The following is a 19,579-nucleotide window of genomic DNA, read 5'->3' on the forward strand; positions in this document are numbered from 1 at the left end:
TGATGTTTTGCTAAATTAGGTAAGTACTGTAAAGCTCTCAAACCTACAAGATACCTGAAAACTCGTGTACCAATTCTGGTAGTACAAAATGAATGTCGCCCGGAGACAGATACAGGGTGCATAAAAATAATTACATTAATTCTCTGATTAACTGATGCATACTAAACCATTTAGATAGGGAACAGTATGTTGTTTCTCAACCAATGTTTCCAAGACGGATAGTATCTGTCTAATATGCCACAAGAATGGAGTAAAATCACTGCAGCGGCAAGTGTTTTCAGTCACTAGCCATTTTTAGAGTCTTAATTGCTAGCTTTTACAAATGCAAACAGGCACATAATGATAAAATAATTTAAACTAATTTGCCAGGATCCTAAGCTATTCACATAATTGTTTGAAAATGTATCCATGAAAAGCAACTGTTACTACTGTAATTAACATCTGTTCCAAGCAGTCGGCATACAACAATGCAAGTGGGATTGATGTATCATGGGAACTGTATCTATTTCTAGCTCTCAAAAAAATCTACCATTTTATAATCTAGTCTTTTTTTTAAGCCTCTTTAGTATGTACAGTAACTAAATAAAAACTATCCATTGGGCATCACCCTTGTTGTAAACACCTCCCATTAACTAACTAATGTTTGACATTAGGAGATTCATCTTTTTATAGGACTATAATGATTAAGAATATGAGACATAGATAGAATATAATTGGAGAAAGATTCTCCAAGTTACAGTGCAATTCTATCTGTGTCTACTCAGAAGTAAGTCCCATTGATTTCAATGAGCCTTACTACCAGGTAAGTGGGTATTAGGAATGAAAGAGTAATGAAATTATGACTGATCATGAAGAGCTTGAAAATGGGGATGGAAAGATAAAGCAAGTCATACTCCCCCTTCTAAAATGTGTAATCGTTCTTGTCCCCTTTCTGTGTGGAAGTTGTAGGGATGAAAAAAACAGGATGAGCCATAGAGAGGGGCAGTAGCTTTAGGGAAGGGCTGAAGCTCAGTGGTAGAGCACATGCTTTGCATGCAGAAGGTCCCAGGTTCGATCCCCGACATCCCTTGGTAGAGCTGGGAAAGAATCCAGCTGGAAACCCTGGAGAGCTGCTGCCAGTCAATGCTGCCAGTACTGGGCTAGATGGACCAATGGTCTGACTCAGTATAAGGCAGCTTCCGATGGGCAGCCCAAAAATATGAAGAGTGCAGAAAGAAGCCCCATCAATTTTAGTGGGAGAAAGTTAAGGCACGTGCTTAACTTTCTTCCATTAAAATAAGCAGGGTTTTAAAGAGCTTAACTATGGTTAAGCTTAACTATGGTTGGAGGAGGCCCAAAGTTCACAAGGAGACACCCCAACCTTGCTAACGCTAAAACATTCACCAGCTTGAGATTCCTCCCATAGACAGACACTGTTGATGTGAAATAGGGGAGTTCTTGCACATTATTTGATGTCTGAGAAATGTCTGAGCTCCTGTCCATAACATAAACCAAAGGCTGTCAATGACATCACAACTTTGTTGAGTTGTTGTTGTTGCTTTTCTTAAACACTGAAGTTTTCTTAAATTTTGGCATATGGTCTTCACTTTGTTGGTCTGAATGAGGAAATGGACAGGGTTACTTGTTCATCATATTATTTTTATTTAGTCTGCTTGACAAATTTGCAGGGAATGTTAAAAAATCTAACTGTGTGAAACTCAGAATTCATGATAAGGTACTCAAAATAAAATTTACATTTGAGAGGTAGGCAACATCTTGTTCAATACTTGGGAAGGCTCAAAGGAATACCCAAGTTTCATAAGTTTATGCAGTTAAAAACCAGGTATTTTTACCCAGTTAAATAAATTTTGCAGTGCAGTCCTATATACATCTCCCCTTCATGGATCACTGCCTTGTTGTGGCGAAGGGGCTTGCGTAACTCAGTGAAGCCATAAGCTATGCCGTGCAGGGCCACCCAAGACGGACAGGTCATGGCAGAGAGTACTGACAAAATGTGGTCCACTAGAGAAGGAAATGGCAACCCACTCCAGTATTCTTGCCAAGAAAACCCCATGGAACGTATCACAAGGCTAAAAGAGATGACGCCGCAAGATGAGCCCCTCAGGTCGGAAGGTGTCCAATATGCTACTGGGGAAGAGCAGAGGGTATTTCCAAGTAGCGCCAGAAAGAGTGAAGTGGCCAAACCCGAAAGGACACTCAGCTGTGGATGTGTCTGGTGGTGAAAAGAAAATCCAATGCTGTAAAGAACAATATTGTTTAGGAACCTGGAATGTCAGATCAATGAATCAAGGTAAGCTGGAGGTGGTCAAACATGAGATGGCAAGATTGAACATTGACATCTTGGGAATCAGCGAACTCAAATGGACAGGCATGGGCGAATTTAATTCAGGTGACCATCATATCTACTATTGTGGGCAAGAATCCCTTAGAAGAAATGGAGTAGCACTCATAGTCAACAAAAGGGTGGGAAAAGCAGTACTGGGGTACAATCTTAAAAATGATAGAATGATCTCAGTACGAATCCAAGGCAAACCATTCAACATCACAGTAATTCAAGTCTATGCCCCAACCACTGAGGCCGAAGAAGCTGAGGTTGATCGGATCTATGAAGACCTACAACACCTTCTAGAACTAACACCAGAAAAAGATGTCCTCTTCATCATAGGGGATTGGAATGCTAAAGTAGGAAGTCAAGAAATCACCGGGATAACAGGCAGGCATGGCCTTGGTGTACAAAATGAAGCAGGACAAAAGCTGATAGAGTTTTGCCAAGAGAACACGCTGATCATAGCAAACACTCTTTTCCAACAGCACAAGAGGCGACTCTACACATGGACATCACCAGATGGTCAATATCAAAATCAGATTGATTATGTACTTTGCAGCCAAAGATGGAGAAGCTCCATACAGTCAGTAAAAACAAGACCTGCAGCTGACTGTGGCTCAGATCATGAACTGCTTCTTGCAAAATTTCGGCTTAAATTGAAGAACGTCGGGAAAACCACTAAACCATTCAGGTATGACCTAAATCATATCCCTGATGAATATACAGTGGAGGTGAGGAATAGATTTCAGGGATTAGACCTGATAGACAGAGTGCCTGAGGAACTATGGACGGAGGTCCGTAACATTGTTCAGGAGGCAGCAACGAAATCCATCCCAAAGAAAAAGAAATGCAAGAAAGCCAAGTGGCTGTCTGATGAGGCTTTACAAGTAGCTCACGAAAGAAGGGAAGCGAAAAGCAAGGGAGAAAGGGGAAGATATACCCAACTGAATGCAGAGTTCCAGAGAATAGCAAGGAGAGACAAGAAGGCCTTCTTAAATGAACAATGCAAAGAAATCGAGGAAAACAACAGAATGGGAAAGACTAGAGATCTCTTCAAGAAAACTGGAGATCTCAAGGGAACGTTTTGTGCAAAGACGGGCATGATAAAGGACAAAGAAGACAGGGACCTCAGAGAAGCAGATGAGATTAAGAAGAGGTGGCAAGAATACACAGAAGAACTATACAGGAAAGATCTGAATGTCCCTGATAGCCATGATAGTGCGGTCACTGAACTTGAGCCAGACATCCTAGAGAGTGAAGTCAAGTGGGCCTTAGGAAGCATTAGTAACAACAAAGCTAGCGGAGATGACAGTATTCCAGCCGAGCCATTTAAAATCCTAAAAGATGATGCTGTTAAAGTGCTGCATTCAATATGCCAACAAATCTGGAACACTCAACAGTGGCCACAAGACTGGAAAAGGTCACTTTACATTCCAATTCCAAAGAAGGGCAACACCAAAGAGTGTTCAAACTACCGCACAATTGCGCTCATTTCACATGCCAGCAAGGTGATGCTCAAAATCCTACAAGCTAGGCTTCAGCAGTATGCGAACCGAGAACTATCGGAAGTACAAGCTGGGTTTCGAAGAGGCAGAGGAACTAGAGATCAAATCGCCAACATTCGCTGCATCATGGAGAAAGCAAGAGAATTACAGAAAAACGTCTATTTCTGCTTCATTGACTACGCTAAAGCCTTTGATTGTGTGGATCACAACGAACTGTGGCAAATTCTTAAAGTGATGGGAGTACCAGACCACCTTACCTGTCTTCTGAGAAATCTGTACGAGGGTCAAGAAGCAACAGTAAGAACCAGACATGGAATAACCGATTGGTTCAAAATTGGGAAAGGAGTACGACAAGGCTGCATATTGTCACCCTGCTTATTTAACTTATATGCAGAGTACATCATGAGACATGCCGGGTTGGATGAATCAGAGGTCGGAATTAAGATTGCTGGGAGAATTATCAACAACCTCCGATATGCAGACGATACCACCCTAATGGCAGAAAGCGAAGAGGATCTAAAGAGCCCCTTGTTGAGGGTGAAAGAGGAGAGTGCAAAAGCTGGTTTGAAACTCAACATTAAAAAAACAAAGGTCATGGCATCTGGCCCCATCACTTCCTGGCATATAGAAGGGGAAGAAATGGAAGCAGATTTTACTTTCTTGGGCTCCAAGATCACCACAGACAGTGACTGTAGCCATGAAATTAAAAGACGCTTGCTCCTTGGGAGGAAAGCTATGGCCAACCTAGACAGCATAGTAAGAAGCAGAGACATCACCTTGCCGACAAAGGTCCATCTAATCAAAGCTATGGTTTTCCCAGTAGTAATGTATGGCTGTGAGAGCTGGACTATAAGGAAGGCTGAGCGCCGAAGAATTGATGCTTTCGAACTGTGGTGCTGGAGAAGACTCTTACGAGTCCCCTGGACTGCAACGAGGTCAAATCAGTCCATCCTAAAGGAAATCAACCCTGAGTGCTCATTGGAAGGACAGATAATGAAGCTGAAGCTCCAATATTTTGGCCACCTAATGCGAAGAGAAAACTCTCTGGAAAAGACCCTGATGCTGGGAAAGATTGAAGGCAAAAGCAGAAGGGGACGGCAGAGGATGAGATGGCTAGATAGCATCACGGATGCAATGAATATGAACTTGAGCACGCTCCGGGAGAGAGCGCAGGACAGGAAGGCCTGGCGTGCTATGGTCCGTGGGGTCACGAAGAGTCGGACACGACTGAACAACAACAACCTATATACATCTAGTCAGAATTAAGCTCCACTGAGATCAATGGGACTACCAGGTAAACATACTAGATTGCAGCTTGCTTTGATTTGTAGGTGTCATATGGTGCAATCATATGCATGTTTAGACTGAAAAACGTTCTACAACTCCCAGCATTCCCCAGCCAGCTATGCTGGCTGGGGAATGCTGGGAGTTGTAGGACTGTTCCCTGTCTAAACATGCATACGATTGCACCTTTAGCTAGTTAATTAAAGAAGCATACACTTGGTATGAAAAAAACATTATAGATTTCATGAAATGCTTTCTTTTTAATGAGACACACATGCCACAGCAGGCATCATATTAGAGGAGGCATCTCCCTTCTCTCCCATGAGAAGCAAGGCATCTTCTAAGGAGGTGCTCACCATCTGAAGTTGTTAAAAAATAAGTATTTGTACTAAAAGTGATAATTTTTAAAAAATCTGCTGCTTGATTAATTGGCAACACCTATTTTGTCAATCAAAATCTTTGGGAATCATCAATGAACTAAAAATAGGGGTATGCAATGTGGTGTCTGGAGGCACCACTGTGCCCCAAGACACCTTCTTTGATGCCCACCAAGACACCCCACTCCTCCCAATTTTTATTTTAAAATATTTGTATGTTTTCTTTCTAGCAGTGGAGATTGTTTCTGAGTGAAGTGGGAGCCTCTAGCTGCTGCCATCTTAACTCCCCATGACTGCCTCTTGGCAGGTTACTTGTCCTTTCCATGCCCAACCATGGAAGCCATTTTATGTAGGGATGGCGGAGAATTTCTCCCCGAAACTCCCCGATAACGTAGCCTATCACGGCTAGATCTGCAAAGTCAGCCGTGATAGGCTACGTAAATCGTCACATAGCCTATCACGGGTGACTTTAAAAAAAAAGCGCGTACGGATAATGGCGGCCCCCATAGGGAGCCGCCATTCCTGTTCCTTATTTGGTCGCCGTAGTCTACGTAAATCTTTACGTAGACTACAGCGACCAAATAAGGAACGCGAATGGCGGCTCCCTATGGGGGCCGCCATTAGCGTACGCGGTTTTTTTTTTTAAAGTCACCCCTGATAGGCTACGTGACGATTAACGTAGCCTATCATGGCTGACTTTGCAGATCTGGCCGTGATAGGCTACGTTAATCGTCACGTAGCCTATCATGGGGGCGTTTGTTTTTTTTTAAAAAAAACTTTCGAGTTCACGGCCGGGCGAGGCAGGAAGCCTCCTCCCCGGCCTGAATTTGGGCCGGGGCGAGGCGGGAAGCCCCCCCCCCGGCCTGAACTTCGCGGGGGGAGCAGCGAAGCACCTCCCCCCCACCGCGAACAACCTTCGACAAAAGGTAAGTGACTTTCGTCCACCCCTAATTTTACGGTTGCGCCCAGGACAGTTTCTCAAATATCCAAATGTGCACATGGATCCAGCAGGTTGCCTACCCTGAATAGGCATTACAGGCCTGTAATGAACCCTGAATAGGTCTGTTGCTGTTTTCAGAGAGAGAGAGAGAGAGAGAGAGAGAGAAACACACACACACACTCTTTCACCTTCCTAGCTATTTCATCCTGGGATGCATGCCTGAAGTGCAGAGCTGGAACATGAATGGTTACAAACTGTGGCTCTCTTACAGGGAATGCAAGACAGATACATTTTCAGCCTTTAATAAAGCTCTTGTAGACTCCATGCTGTGCTATGCCCTGATCAGCTTTCTTTCGTCATATTTTTACTCCATTAATTAAATCTGACTTAATAAAAAAGAAAACTTTTTTTCAGGTGGACAGAAATAGCTAATGATATTTGAGTACCTGAGGCAGAGTATCTAGCTGGTGCCTCCCCGGCCCTGTGATAGGATACAGTAAGCTAAATAATCAACAATATGATGCACTTTAATGAGATGAATTGGTTTCCCCCTGAATCCATCCCTTGATTGCTCTGTGGGTTCCACTCCTGAATTTTGGTGGAACTAGAAGAATTTCAGCAATTAATTCTGGAATTGGGGCTATGTGCAGTTTTGCTGTAGATTTCAGTTGCTTCAGATCTCTTTCTTTTGTTTTCGACATTTCCACTGTGTTTTTGCACACTGATAGAACGCTGCCAAAAAGAAAAGAAATCCTGAAGTGAACACGTGGACAATGGCATCAAGGTTCTTTTTGTGTGTTGTTTTACTACAGTGCAACTATATGTACAGCCACATCTTCATACAACTGAATGTACAGTACAAAACACTTCAAGAATGCTTTTGTGTGAGGTGTCTTTCAGTGGAGATCCACATTCATAGTGTGTGTGTGTGTGTGTGTGTGTGTATGTATGTGTATGTGATGAACGACCTGAAACCTGCAACAAACTGCAGAGCTACAACTTTCTGTACAAAATTTGGGAATTAAAAAAATGGATGAATGAAGATTTCTAAGGCATTATCAGTTCTGCCTTGGAGTCACCACCAGGTAATTTGCACCTCCAAATATCTGGGAAGGAAGAAACTTTCAGAAGCATCCTTAAATAATTACCCACCCCAAAGGCCTCTTCCAGAGGTGGGGTGTGTAATGCAAGGGCTAGTCTATCAACTCCATGTTGCAAGATAGCGGCCTTCATTCTGAAATTTCCATTTGGAAGAAATGGTGGGTAGTGGCTATGGTCTAGGGAAGCTTATTTAAAATCAAGGACTAAAGGAAATGACCTTCAGCAATGGAAGCAACATTGGCACTTCTGGCCATGTAGTTAAAAAGGCAGGAAAATAAAACTGGCAGATTTGGTCATTCATTGTATGTGAACGGGCAGACACTTGGCCTCCTTGTCCTTCAGGCAACTCAGCTGGAAAATTGAAAAAGTAAAATCTCACTGAAAAACCAGATGCTACATCTGAGCCGAGATATCCCGAGCAAATAAATGACAAATGTATAAATAAATAAAAGGTCATTGGCTCACTATGAGTTAGCCACTCAAGTATCCATTTTAATTTTTAGGAGACGAGTATTAGGCTAAATGTAAAGCTTCGCAGTGAGTCCAAATCTCAACCAAGTCATTATTTATTGAATTTATTTATTCATAGGGTAATAATTACCAACATTTATCAAACCCTGGCACCATGGAAGAGGTCAGCAGCTGCAAGCATGGCCAATGAGGCAAAGAATGCTGCCAGCTTCCCTCCATAGGCCGGCTCCCAATGGCTGCATAATCCCCCCTTCAGAACTGTCTGGCGCCAGCTGAAGAGATAGCAACATCTTAGGGGATGAGTCTGCAGTGGCGTCACTGCAGAATGTCAAGAGTTAGGAGCCAGTAGCAATTCACAGGCTGAGGCACTTCAGGCTCATGCCATTTTTCCATGACTGAAAGCAAGCTGGGAACAGCTGAAGCAACCTGTCAACCAGGTCTCCACAGGACAGCAGCCCTTTGGCTCAGTCCTTCCCCATACACGTTCAGCACTGTTCAGTACCTGCTGCACCCTGGTTAAGGTGTTTACCATATTTTCTGATTCAACTAGCTGAGAGTAGATGGCATCTTTACAGCCTGAGCTATAAAACCACTGGCTCCATAGCTATGCTGTAAGAGAACTACAGAGAATCTGAATGCTCCCTGCTACCAAATATTAGGAGTGGTTTGCATCCCAACTTATGCTCTCCAAAAACTCAGAGAAATTGGCAACGTTCCTGAATGTTTCTAATTGCAAGCAAGGCCCATCGCTTAAAAATGGAATGGAACTTGAACACTGTTGTGAAACCACCACCTAGAAGGACCTTTTGGATAATCTGCTCTAGTGGAGGCCCCTCGCCATACCATACTTTTTTCTTATACAGACTGAAAATGATTTTCAAGGCAGACAAATGGTGCTGCAGCATAAACTAACAGATGTATTCTGTCATGTGCAAGATGCAAAAATAAAAATGGACACGTCTGAATACCATTTGGAGCACTTCATGTAACTTTTGATTACAGCACGTTTGATGTCCTTACTGCTATAGCTTAACATAGTACAAGATTAGATTCTTCGAATTTGTTCCTGTACAATGTCTGCTCAGCTTCAGAGCTATTCCTTAACATTCCGATTTGCCCTCAGTTAAGTGCACTTAGGCCTGACTCAAGTGCACTATCTGTATGATGTACTATTTCTCTCTAGCTACTCAGTCTATAGACCTGTCAGCTTTTGGGGGGTGTTTTGCTGTCTAGTGGTGAACAATCTGAGGATGTGCAGGGTGATGGACTATATATGAGTACAGAACAGCCTTCATACTGCTTTGATTTAAAAGTAGCCACCCTTGCTTGTATATATGTATTGGACATCAGATTCTGAACAACTCTGTTTACCCAGTCTTTATACTTAACACGACTTCTTCAACCACTTTGACATTGATCACATTTGGATTATAAGTTCCCTGGGATATTGTTGAAGAGCCATCTACGATTGCATGTGTGTCTCTTAGGCACTGTACAGTAAAAAAGACAGAATTGAAGAGAATTGAAGAGAGATGACACAGAATTGAAGAGATTGAAGAATTCTGCCAACAGACTTCATTTGAAGTAATCAGACACACAGGGAAAAGGAAAGGCGGAAGGGAAAAGGCATATGCAGGTGATAAAAATGGTGAGAGACCTGGAAACCAAGTCCTATGAGAAAAGGTTGAAGGAACTAAGTATGCTTAGCCCAGAGGTGAATAAGAGGTGAAAGAATAGCCATCTTCAGATATTTAAAGGCCTGTCAAGCAGATGATGGAGCACATTTGTTTTCTCTTGCTCCAGATGGTAGGTCCTGAACCAAAGGGTTCACATTACAATAAAAAGGATTTAGGCTAAACACTAGTAAGAACTTCGTGATGATACACACTGTTCGACAGTAGAACAGACTGCCTTGGAAGGTGGCAAAATATTCTTCATTAGGGGTTTTTCTGCAGAGGCTGGATGGCCACCTATCAGGGATGCTGCAGTATTGGATTTCCTGCATTGGCAGGGGGTTGAACAAGATGCCTTTGAGGTCTCCTCAGATGCTCTGATTCTTAGGAATTAATGACAATGAGCAGCTACCAGGAGTCTATATTCATGCACTCATAGCTTCAAGGGAAATAGTTCTAGATAACCTTGAGATGATTTTCTCTGACAGCTTTTCATGCAGCAAGTCAGGTCCTCTGCAGTAAAACTAGGGATGTACGAAAGTGACTTACCTTTCGCGGATTATGTTGATGGTGGGGGGGGGAGGCGTTCCGTCCCTCCCCGGGAATCCTGGCCGGGGGGGGAGGCGCTCCGTTCCTCCCCCTAGAATCCTCGAATGGCCGGCTGTGCTCCGCAGTAGCTCCGTGGAGCAGCTGGCCAGGCCCGGGCCGGCCAGGCCAGAGCCATCCGCAGCCGGATTTCCGGCCGCGGAGGGCTCTGGGTAAAACAAAAAACAAAAAAAAAACCGCGTATGCAAATGGCGGCGGCTACAGCCGCCATTTGCGTTCCTTCTTTTTGGCCGTCTTAATCTATGTAAATATTTACATAGACTATGACGGCGAAAATAAAGGGGAATGCAAATAGCGTAGCGGGCGCTATTTGCATCCCTTTTTGATTCGCCGTTTTAGCCTACGTAAATCTTTACGTAGGCTAAAATGGCGAATCAAAAAGGGACGCAAATAGCACCCGCTACGCTATTTGCGTTCCCCTTGATTTTCACCATCATAGTCTACATAAATATTTACATAGATTAAGATGGTAAAAAGAAGGAACGCAAATGGCGGCGGCCGTAGCCGCGACCATTTGTGTACGCGGTTGTTGTTTTTTTAAACCCACCCAACCATGATAGGCTACGTAAAGATTTACGTAGCCTATCACGTCTTTTTTTTCTTTTCTTTTTTTTTAAACCTAGCCATGATAGGCTACGTAAATCTTTACATAGCCTATCACGTCTTTTTTTTTTTTTTTACACACAAGCCTGGAAATGGCGGTGGCGGCAGCCAGTCAGAAGACCGGCCGCTGCCACCGGAGCCGGCGCCACCGCCCGGAAGATCTGCCCCACTTGAGTCTCGTCCTGGGGGGGATCCGTGGGGGGGCGGCAGGCCGTTCCGCCACTGAGTTCGGGGGGCCAAATGCACTGGCATTCGGCCTCACCGAGATCCGTGGCGGAATTCTCTGACATCCCTAGGTACAACAAACACATATACAGTGTCAGGATCTGCTCCCTCCCTCATGGTATGTGCATTCAACACAAAATCTACAACCTGCCTCTTGTATGTGTATACAGAACTCTCCATGCAGTCAGGAAATCTGAAAAAGCAGGGCTCTCCATCATGCAGAGTGGGGTGGGCAACCTGTGGCCCTCCAGGTGTTTTACCCTACAACTCCCATCAGCCTTAGTGAACATAGATGACAACAGTGAGGGTTCATGGTAGTTTCAGGCCAAAACAAACTTTCTTCCACAAATCATCTCTTTGAGATGTTCTCTTAGCCAATCAGATCTTTCCTAAGACTGTAAATAATACAGCTCCCCAGAAGAGAGTATTTTTAATATTAGCATTCCCAGTGATTTCAAGGAATTCACTGGGAGCTCAAATGCGCATCGTTTACTTGTAGAAAAACAGGACCAGTCATTCAATCATTTGCTACAACGATTTTAGAAGAGCAGCATTATTGTAACAGTATTGAATTGAGAATGGGGGCTTTTGTTATCTGGCTGCCTATAGTACCAATATGAGTACATAATTCTAACAGGAATCTCAAACAGTAAAATGCTCATCTTAGGTATATGTGTGTTGTTTTTAAAGGAAACACCCCAAATATAAGCTGTTATGAAGCTTGACTGTTTCTGATGATCTCTGCTGCTGAGAACCAACGTTCTATCTAAAGCTATCAGATCCATGAAGGTAAAGATTTTAAAATCCATTTCAGCCCAGTCCAGCTACAACAAGCAGAGTACGGAACTACACCTGACTGGATGACAGACCACTGATTTTCAGATTTTTCCTTCTCAGTGAGATAACACCTGGGCTACTTAGAAAGGTGCCAATCAAACTGGTTGGAGAAAATAGGTTTTGAAAAGCTTGAAAATGAGAGCCCAAAATAAAAGTTGAGACACGGATATACAATTACGATTTCGAAAACAACAACCCAAGTATGTGGAGTAGAGGTGATAAAACATTGATTTGTTCTCTGAAGAAAGAAATAATCTGTGGTAGAAGCACACAGCCACCCAAGCTTATGAATTTGTAAGAAAACTCCCCTGAAATCTCTATTCCTTTATTTACTTATACTCTCTATTCTACTACTTAATTGGTATGGCTGTTCTGCCTTGTTTTCTGTTATATCACCTGCTCCTGCAAATGGCTGCCCATTTTCTCCAGGCTTCACCATTCCAAAACGTTTACATGATGATACTTCTCTCTCTCTCTCGCTTCAAATTCTTGGTGAAAACCCCACCTCTCTGAAGCTACTGGCTTAGCCTCTTAAACTTTGTTCCCAACTTCAACACAGCATGTGCATGTAGCTACGCAGCCTTCCCCAATCTGCCCCCAGATGTGTTGGACTACAACTCCCAACATCCCCACTGGGATGCTAGCTGGGGATGACAACACTTGTAGTCCAAGACATCTGGAGGGCACCAGGTTGGGCAAGGTTGTATCTGTATTTCCTCATATTCATCTCATCACTGTCAAGCCTGGCTTCCTCACAACTTCAGCAACCAAACACATGTTAAAGAAACAGTGAACTCCTTTATCATAGCAGGATACAAAACACAGGCAGCTCACAGATCAGAGTCCTTAGTGAACCCAAGTTCAACCAAACTCAGATAATCTAACAGGAGTCAGAGACAGGGTTTTATAATCCAGTGGGATAATCCAAAACAGGGTCGCCCATGGCACAGGATTCAAGACATGTGTTAGTTCAGGGTTCATGAGTAGTCTCAGCAAAGGAGTGTCTGGGATTAGCAGTGCTGTAACCACCAACCTCATATGCCTATGCACCAGCTTTTATGAGGGGGAGACTAGAGTTCCTCACTTGTTAATCCAGCCCTGCATGGGAACTTAGCTTGGAGTTGAAAACCCGACCTGACGGTTTTTCTTCTCTCCTTTTCAGTCACCAGCATTATGTGGGAGACAGCCTTGACCACATCCCCTTGTCAGCCCCCTGGCCTCATATCAAAAAATGTTCCTCAGACTGGGCTGAGTCTGCCACTTTTTCCCAGGCTAGCGCTGGCTGCAGGGGAAGAGGAGTAACTGCCTCCTCCTGATCACAATCTACTGTGAAATCAGGAAGAAACAAACTCCCAGCACCCTCACAATCCAAAACTCAACTAGGCCTAAATCAGATCCTTCTATCTCTGAATCAGATTCTCCCTTTGAGACTATAGTTTCAGGGGAAGGCATGACAATCACCCTACCCTTTCCCTTTCATCTATTCCCTTCCCCTTTTGTCTTCAAACTGACCTTAAAACACCTAATTAGAAAACTAAGTAGTTTTAGTAGCTTAGTTACCAACATTTTATCTGCATTAAATGTATTTTAGAGGATTAACTGTGAAAAAAGGCCTGCTTGTTGTTCAGTCGTTCAGTCGTGTCCGACTCTTCGTGACCCCATGGACCATAGCACGCCAGGCCTTCCTGTCCTGCGCACTCCCCCGGAGTGTGCTCAGGTTCATATTCATTGCATTGGTGATGCTATCTAGCCATCTCATCCTCTGCCGTCCCCTTCTCCTTTTGCCTTCAGTCTTTCCCAGCATCAGGGTCTTTTCCAGAGAGTTTTCTCTTCGCATTAGGTGGCCAAAATATTGGAGCTTCAGCTTCAGTATCTGTCCTTCCAATGAGCACTCAGGGTTGATTTCCTTTAGGATGGACTGATTTCACCTCCTTGCAGTCCAGGGGACTCGTAAGAGTCTTCTCCAGCACCACAGTTCGAAGGTATCAATTCTTCGGCGCTCAGCCTTCCTTATAGTCCAGCTCTCACAGCCATACATTACTACTGGGAAAACCATAGCTTTGATTAGACGGACCTTTTTTGGCAAGGTGATGTCTCTGCTTCTTACTATGCTGTCTAGGTTTGCCATAGCTTTCCTCCCAAGGAGCAAGCGTCTTTTAATTTCATGGCTACAGTCACCGTCTGCAGTGATCTTGGAGCCCAAGAAAGTAAAATCTGTCACTGCTTCCAATTCTTCCCCTTCTATATGCCAGGAAGTGATGGGGCCAGATGCCATGATCTTAGTTTTTTTAATGTTGAGTTTCAAACCAGCTTTTGCACTCTCCTCTTTCACCCTCAACAAGAGGCTCTTTAGATCCTCTTCACTTTCTGCCATTAGGGTGGTATCGTCTGCATATCGGAGGTTGTTGATAATTCTCCCAGCAATCTTAATTCCGACCTCTGATTCATCCAACCCGGCATGTCTCATGATGTACTCTGCATATAAGTTAAATAAGCAGGGTGACAATATGCAGCCTTGTCGTACTCCTTTCCCAATTTTGAACCACTCGGTTGTTCCATGTCCGGTTCTTACTGTTGCTTCTTGACCCTCGTACAGGTTTCTCAGGAGACAGGTAAGGTGATCTGGTACTCCCATCACTTTAAGAATTTGCCACAGTTCGTTGTGATCCACACAATCAAAGGCTTTAGCGTAGTCAATGCAGCAGAAATAGACGTTTTTCTGGAATTCTCTTGCTTTCTCCATGATGCAGCGAATGTTGGCGATTTGATCTCTAGTTCCTCTGCCTCTTCGAAACCCAGCTTGTACTTCTGGTAGTTCTCGGTTCACATACTGCTGAAGCCCAGCTTGTAGGATTTTGAGCATCACCTTGCTGGCATGTGAAATGAGCGCAAGTGTGCGGTAGTTTGAACACTCTTTGGCGTTGCCCTTCTTTGGAATTGGAATGTAAACTGACCTTTTCCAGTTTTGCGGCCATTGCTGAGTGTTCCAAATTTGTTGGCATATTGAATGCAGCACTTTAACAGCATCATCTTTTAGGATTTTAAATAGCTCAGCTGGAATACTGTCATCTCCGCTAGCTTTGTTGTTACTAATGCTTCCTAAGGCCCACTACACTTCACTCTCGAGGATGTCCGGCTCAAGTTCAGTGACCGCACTATCATGGCTATCAAGGACATTACTATCATGGCTATCAAGGACATTAAGATCTTTCCTGTATAGTTCTTCTGTGTATTCTTGCCACCTCTTCTTAATCTCATCTGCTTCTGTGAGGTCCCTGCCTTCTTTGTCCTTTATCATGCCCGTCTTTGCACAAAACGTTCCCTTGAGATCTCCAGTTTTCTTGAAGAGATCTCTAGTCTTTCCCATTCTGTTGTTTTCCTCGATTTCCTTGCATTGTTCATTTAAGAAGGCCTTCTTGTCTCTCCTTGCTATTCTCTGGAACTCTGCATTCAGTTGGGTATATCTTCCCCTTTCTCCCTTGCTTTTTGCTTCCCTTCTTTCCTCAGCTACTTGTAAAGCCTCATCAGACAGCCACTTGGCTTTCTTGCATTTCTTTTTCTTGGGGATGGATTGAGTTGCTGCCTCCTGAACAATGTTACGGACCTCCATCCATAGTTCCTCAGGCACTCTGGCTATCAGGTCTAATCCCTGAAATCTATTCCTCACCTCCACTGTATATTCATCAGGTTTAGTGGTTTAGTGGTTTTCCCTACGTTCTTCAATTTCAGCTGAAATTTTGCAAGAAGCAGCTCATGATCTGAGCCACAGTCAGCTGCAGGTCTTGTTTTTACTGACTGTATGGAGCTTCCCCATCTTTGGCTGCAAAGGACATAATCAATCTGATTTTGATATTGACCATCTGGTGATGTCCATGTGTAGAGTCGTCTCTTGTGCTGTTGGAAAAGAGTGTTTGCTATGATCAGCATGTTCTCTTGGCAAAACTCTATTAGCTTTTGTCCTGCTTCATTTTGTACACCAAGGCCATGCTTGCCTGTTATCCCGGTGATTTCTTGACTTCCTACTATAGCATTCCAATCCCCTATGATGAAGAGGACATCTTTTTTTGGTGTTAGTTCTAGAAGGTGTTGGAGGTTTTCATAGAACCGATCAACCTCAGCTTCTTCGGCATCAGTGGTTGGGGCACAGACTTGAATTACTGTGATGTTGAATGGTTTGCCTTGGATTCGTACTGAGATCATTCTATCATTTTTAAGATTGTACCCCAGTACTGCTTTTCCCACCCTTTTGTTGACTATGAGTGCTACTACATTTCTTCTAAGGGATTCTTGCCCACAATAGTAGATATGATGGTCACCTGAATTAAATTTGCCCATTCCTGTCCATTTTAGTTCGCTGATTCCCAAGATGTCTATGTTCAATCTTGCCATCTCATGTTTGACCACCTCCAGCTTACCTTGATTCATTGATCTGACATTCCAGGTGCCTAAACAATATTGTTCTTTACAGCATCGGATTTTCTTTTCACCGCCAGACACATCCACAGCTGAGTGTCCTTTCGGCTTTGGCCCAGCCGCTTCACTCTTTCTGGCGCTACTTGGAAATACCCTCTGCTCTTCCCCAGTAGTATATTGGACACCTTCTGACCTGAGGGTCTCATCTTCCGGCGTCATATCTTTTAGCCTTGTGATACATTCCATGGGGTTTTCTTGGCAAGAATACTGGAGTGGGTTGCCATTTCCTTCTCCAGTGGACCACATTTTGTCAGAACTCTCTGCCATGACCTGTCCGTCTTGGGTGGCCCTGCACGGCATAGCTTATGGCTTCACTGAGTTACGCAAGCCCCTTCGCCACAACAAGGCAGTGATCCATGAAGGGGATCCCCTGTGAAAAAACTGTGAAAAAAGGCCTGCAGGTTATTGTAAATCCCCATAACAATGACCTTCAAATTTATCACTTGCTATACTAGTGAATCTATTACTTAAAATGAGAAAGTCTTTTGATAAAGAAAATATTTATTACTTGAGCTGCATTAAATGGAATGTTATTGCAACTGCAAGTTGCTAATCTTTAGTGTTCTAGTGCGAGAAAACTGAAGCAAGTATTGTGAAAAGCTTATGGTAAAATGTGCAGAGAACTGATGCATGCTTTTGGCAGGATTAGAAATGTCATCTAATTTCTAGCACTCTGGGCACATGCACTGTGTGTGTGTGTGTGCGCGCGCGCGCGCGCGAAAAGGGAGAATTAAGCATAGATTCCCCTCCCCTCACTTACCAAGACATTCGAAGAATGGAAAGGCTGACAGATTAAAGGGCAAGTGGGGAAGAGAATAGTGTTCCAGACCTGAATTCCAAATGTATGTTAATTTTAGAACAGGGCTTCCCCCATCTACTGCAGTTAAAACCAAGAGCTGATATTCAAACTACAAGAGCTACAAGAGCAGGAGAATGACCATATGCTACACTTACTAGGATGTTCCTTAAGAGGGACATTAATTGGAACACTTGGCCAAATAAAAAACTAAAATTGGGTGTCACTGTGAATCTTGCTTGGTCATAATGAAATTCTTTTCCTTGGCATGCTTATTCTCTATCTACAGGAAATATTTCCCCTTGAAGAATTGTATCCCAACATGTTTGAAGAATCCCAACATGTTGTTTCTCTTAAAAGTCCACAACCTTCCCTCCCACTCAGTAGATACTACTACATATAGAATAAATGCAGTCTGGTCCCAAAGACCTCCCTCACCCACTCTCACAGAGAATAAATTAAAAGGAAGGTTTTATTTTCCAGGGGAAATCTAGTTTGCCTTATAAGTTAATGCTGTAGATATGAAATACAGTAGTATAGTGCCAATTGCTGACAGCCTATAAACCCTGCAAGCAAGTCACCACTTGTATACAGAAAGGCAAACATACACCAATTTCATAAACATGCCCCCCACCTCAGATTTCATGAAGCTTCTAGGTATTGCTGGTGCCAAACAAATAAAATGATTCCATATTGGTGTACTAACGAGAAGCAGGACATAGCTTAGGCAAATCTATTTTATGTTGATTTCTATTCAGTTGATCAGTTTTCTTGTATTTACAGTCATTCAAGCTATCTCACGTGCATCTCACCTTCTAGGATGATTTATTCTAAAAAACCACACACCTAAAAACAAAGCAACCCCCCCCCCCCACGCTACTCAGGGCACCCAAAATATTGATATAAGCCTGCCTAAAAACATGAACTATTATTTGTGAAAATGCATACAGTACCTTCAGGCAATGATCATCGACATGAGCTGGTGACAAATATGTTTATAGTACATAAATCTTCATTCTCAATTGTACCTGATAACAAGCTACTGTTGCTCTTAGGAAGGAAAACAGGGCTTTGCTAGTTTAAGATACAGGAGAACAGATGTTGAGGAAAAATGGCATTATACTGTTGTTATAATGACAGATTAAAAGAAATTCAGATCTAAAAACAATTCTCAAACAGCATTCAGCATTAATTTTTCATCCCCTGCAAATACCTGTCCTTGGATGCTCTGCATGCAAACAAATCTGGCAGTAGAGGCCCATCTATTCCATTCCTGGGAAAAGAATCCACAGTTTGGGAAGTTCGCCTTTCAAAATTATGTGAGGCAGTAAAAAAACGAGCCTTGTTATCCCTTAAGTAAGCTTTAGACAGGCCTAAATTATTACACTTTGACAGAACTACCCTGGATTTACTTTGATGTAAATGGGACAGGCATGATGCTCATATTGTACAAAACGTGCTAGATGGAGCTGCCAGGAGGAGCAGGAGGGTAATCCCTATAAGCTTATGGCAGCAAACTCTGATGTCTTATGATGACATTTGCGGACTTAATTCTGCACTACCTGAGAATTGCTTTAAACAAGCATGTTGTCTAGAAAACTGAAGGGATATTAGAAGCTGGTGCTAGTAAAACAAAGCAAGTATCCAACGCCACCCCCCAACTGAACACACGCACCTACCCGCAGTGGCCACTGAAAAAAACGTGCCTGTACTGGAGATTTAGGCATGGGAAGTAACATCGGAACTTCTCCATGTGCTGGCATAATCATGCACAATATCATGTCAGTTGCTTCTAAAGAGATAGGATGCTGGCATGTTAATGCTACCACAATTGGATTCACACACAAGGGCTCCAGCATTATTCCCTTCACCTGAATCACCAGAATGGGCAAGGGCTTTCTGGCAGCAATGACAAATAGGGGTGCATATTGGAAGTGGCCCTAGCAGCAGATTAAACTCGTAACAGGCAATGCTAGATGGCAGCTTTCCACATGTCTGGTTCATTGACAGGAGCACATGAAGTGTCATGGAGGGAAGGCAGGCTCCGCTTTTTCTTGGGGACGCCTTCATGCTCCCCAAGGCAGACATGCAGACCTGACAACTTATGCCTGTCCTGCTTGTGGAGATGCAGAGACCAGAGGCATCCTGCACATCTGGACTACATGGTTCATAAGCACAGAATAAGATTTTAAAACATTTCCTACCATCCCCCTAAAGTGTGCCAAGACAGCTAAGAGAATAATAAAGTACAATAATCCCCCAATAAAAATATTGAGCAGTATCTAATACTGCCTGTGTGCTAACGGGACCTACTGCTAGCACAATGGGAACCCAAAGCAATCCAAAATGAGTGGAAACGCTC

The 19,579-nt window shown here is 43.4% G+C and overlaps 1 protein-coding gene across 4 annotated transcripts in view; it reads right to left on the reverse strand.

Annotated features, from left to right (window-relative positions):
• Positions 1-19,579, reverse strand: part of TUSC3 (tumor suppressor candidate 3) — a 172,979-nt gene that overhangs the window by 13,830 nt on the left and 139,570 nt on the right. The window contains exons 8-9 of one of the 4 annotated variants that reach the window (XR_014792154.1): positions 18,431-18,490; positions 16,789-16,802 (exon numbers count right to left, since the gene is read on the reverse strand). The exons of 2 other annotated variants lie outside the window; for them this stretch is intronic. Coding sequence is in view for 1 of the 2 variants with exons in the window: in XM_084856691.1 (XP_084712817.1) it covers positions 18,269-18,291 (23 nt within the window). In the remaining variant the exon portion in view is untranslated. Of the gene's footprint in view, positions 1-16,788; positions 16,803-18,106; positions 18,292-18,430; positions 18,491-19,579 lie in introns of those variants that run through there. One more of the 4 variants, XM_084856691.1, reaches the window with a different exon arrangement.

The sequence above is a fragment of the Heloderma suspectum genome, chromosome 5 (assembly GCF_057233095.1).
Source record: "Heloderma suspectum isolate Gila_16-S chromosome 5, 16-S_ref, whole genome shotgun sequence".
NCBI classification, from domain to species: domain Eukaryota; kingdom Metazoa; phylum Chordata; class Lepidosauria; order Squamata; family Helodermatidae; genus Heloderma; species Heloderma suspectum.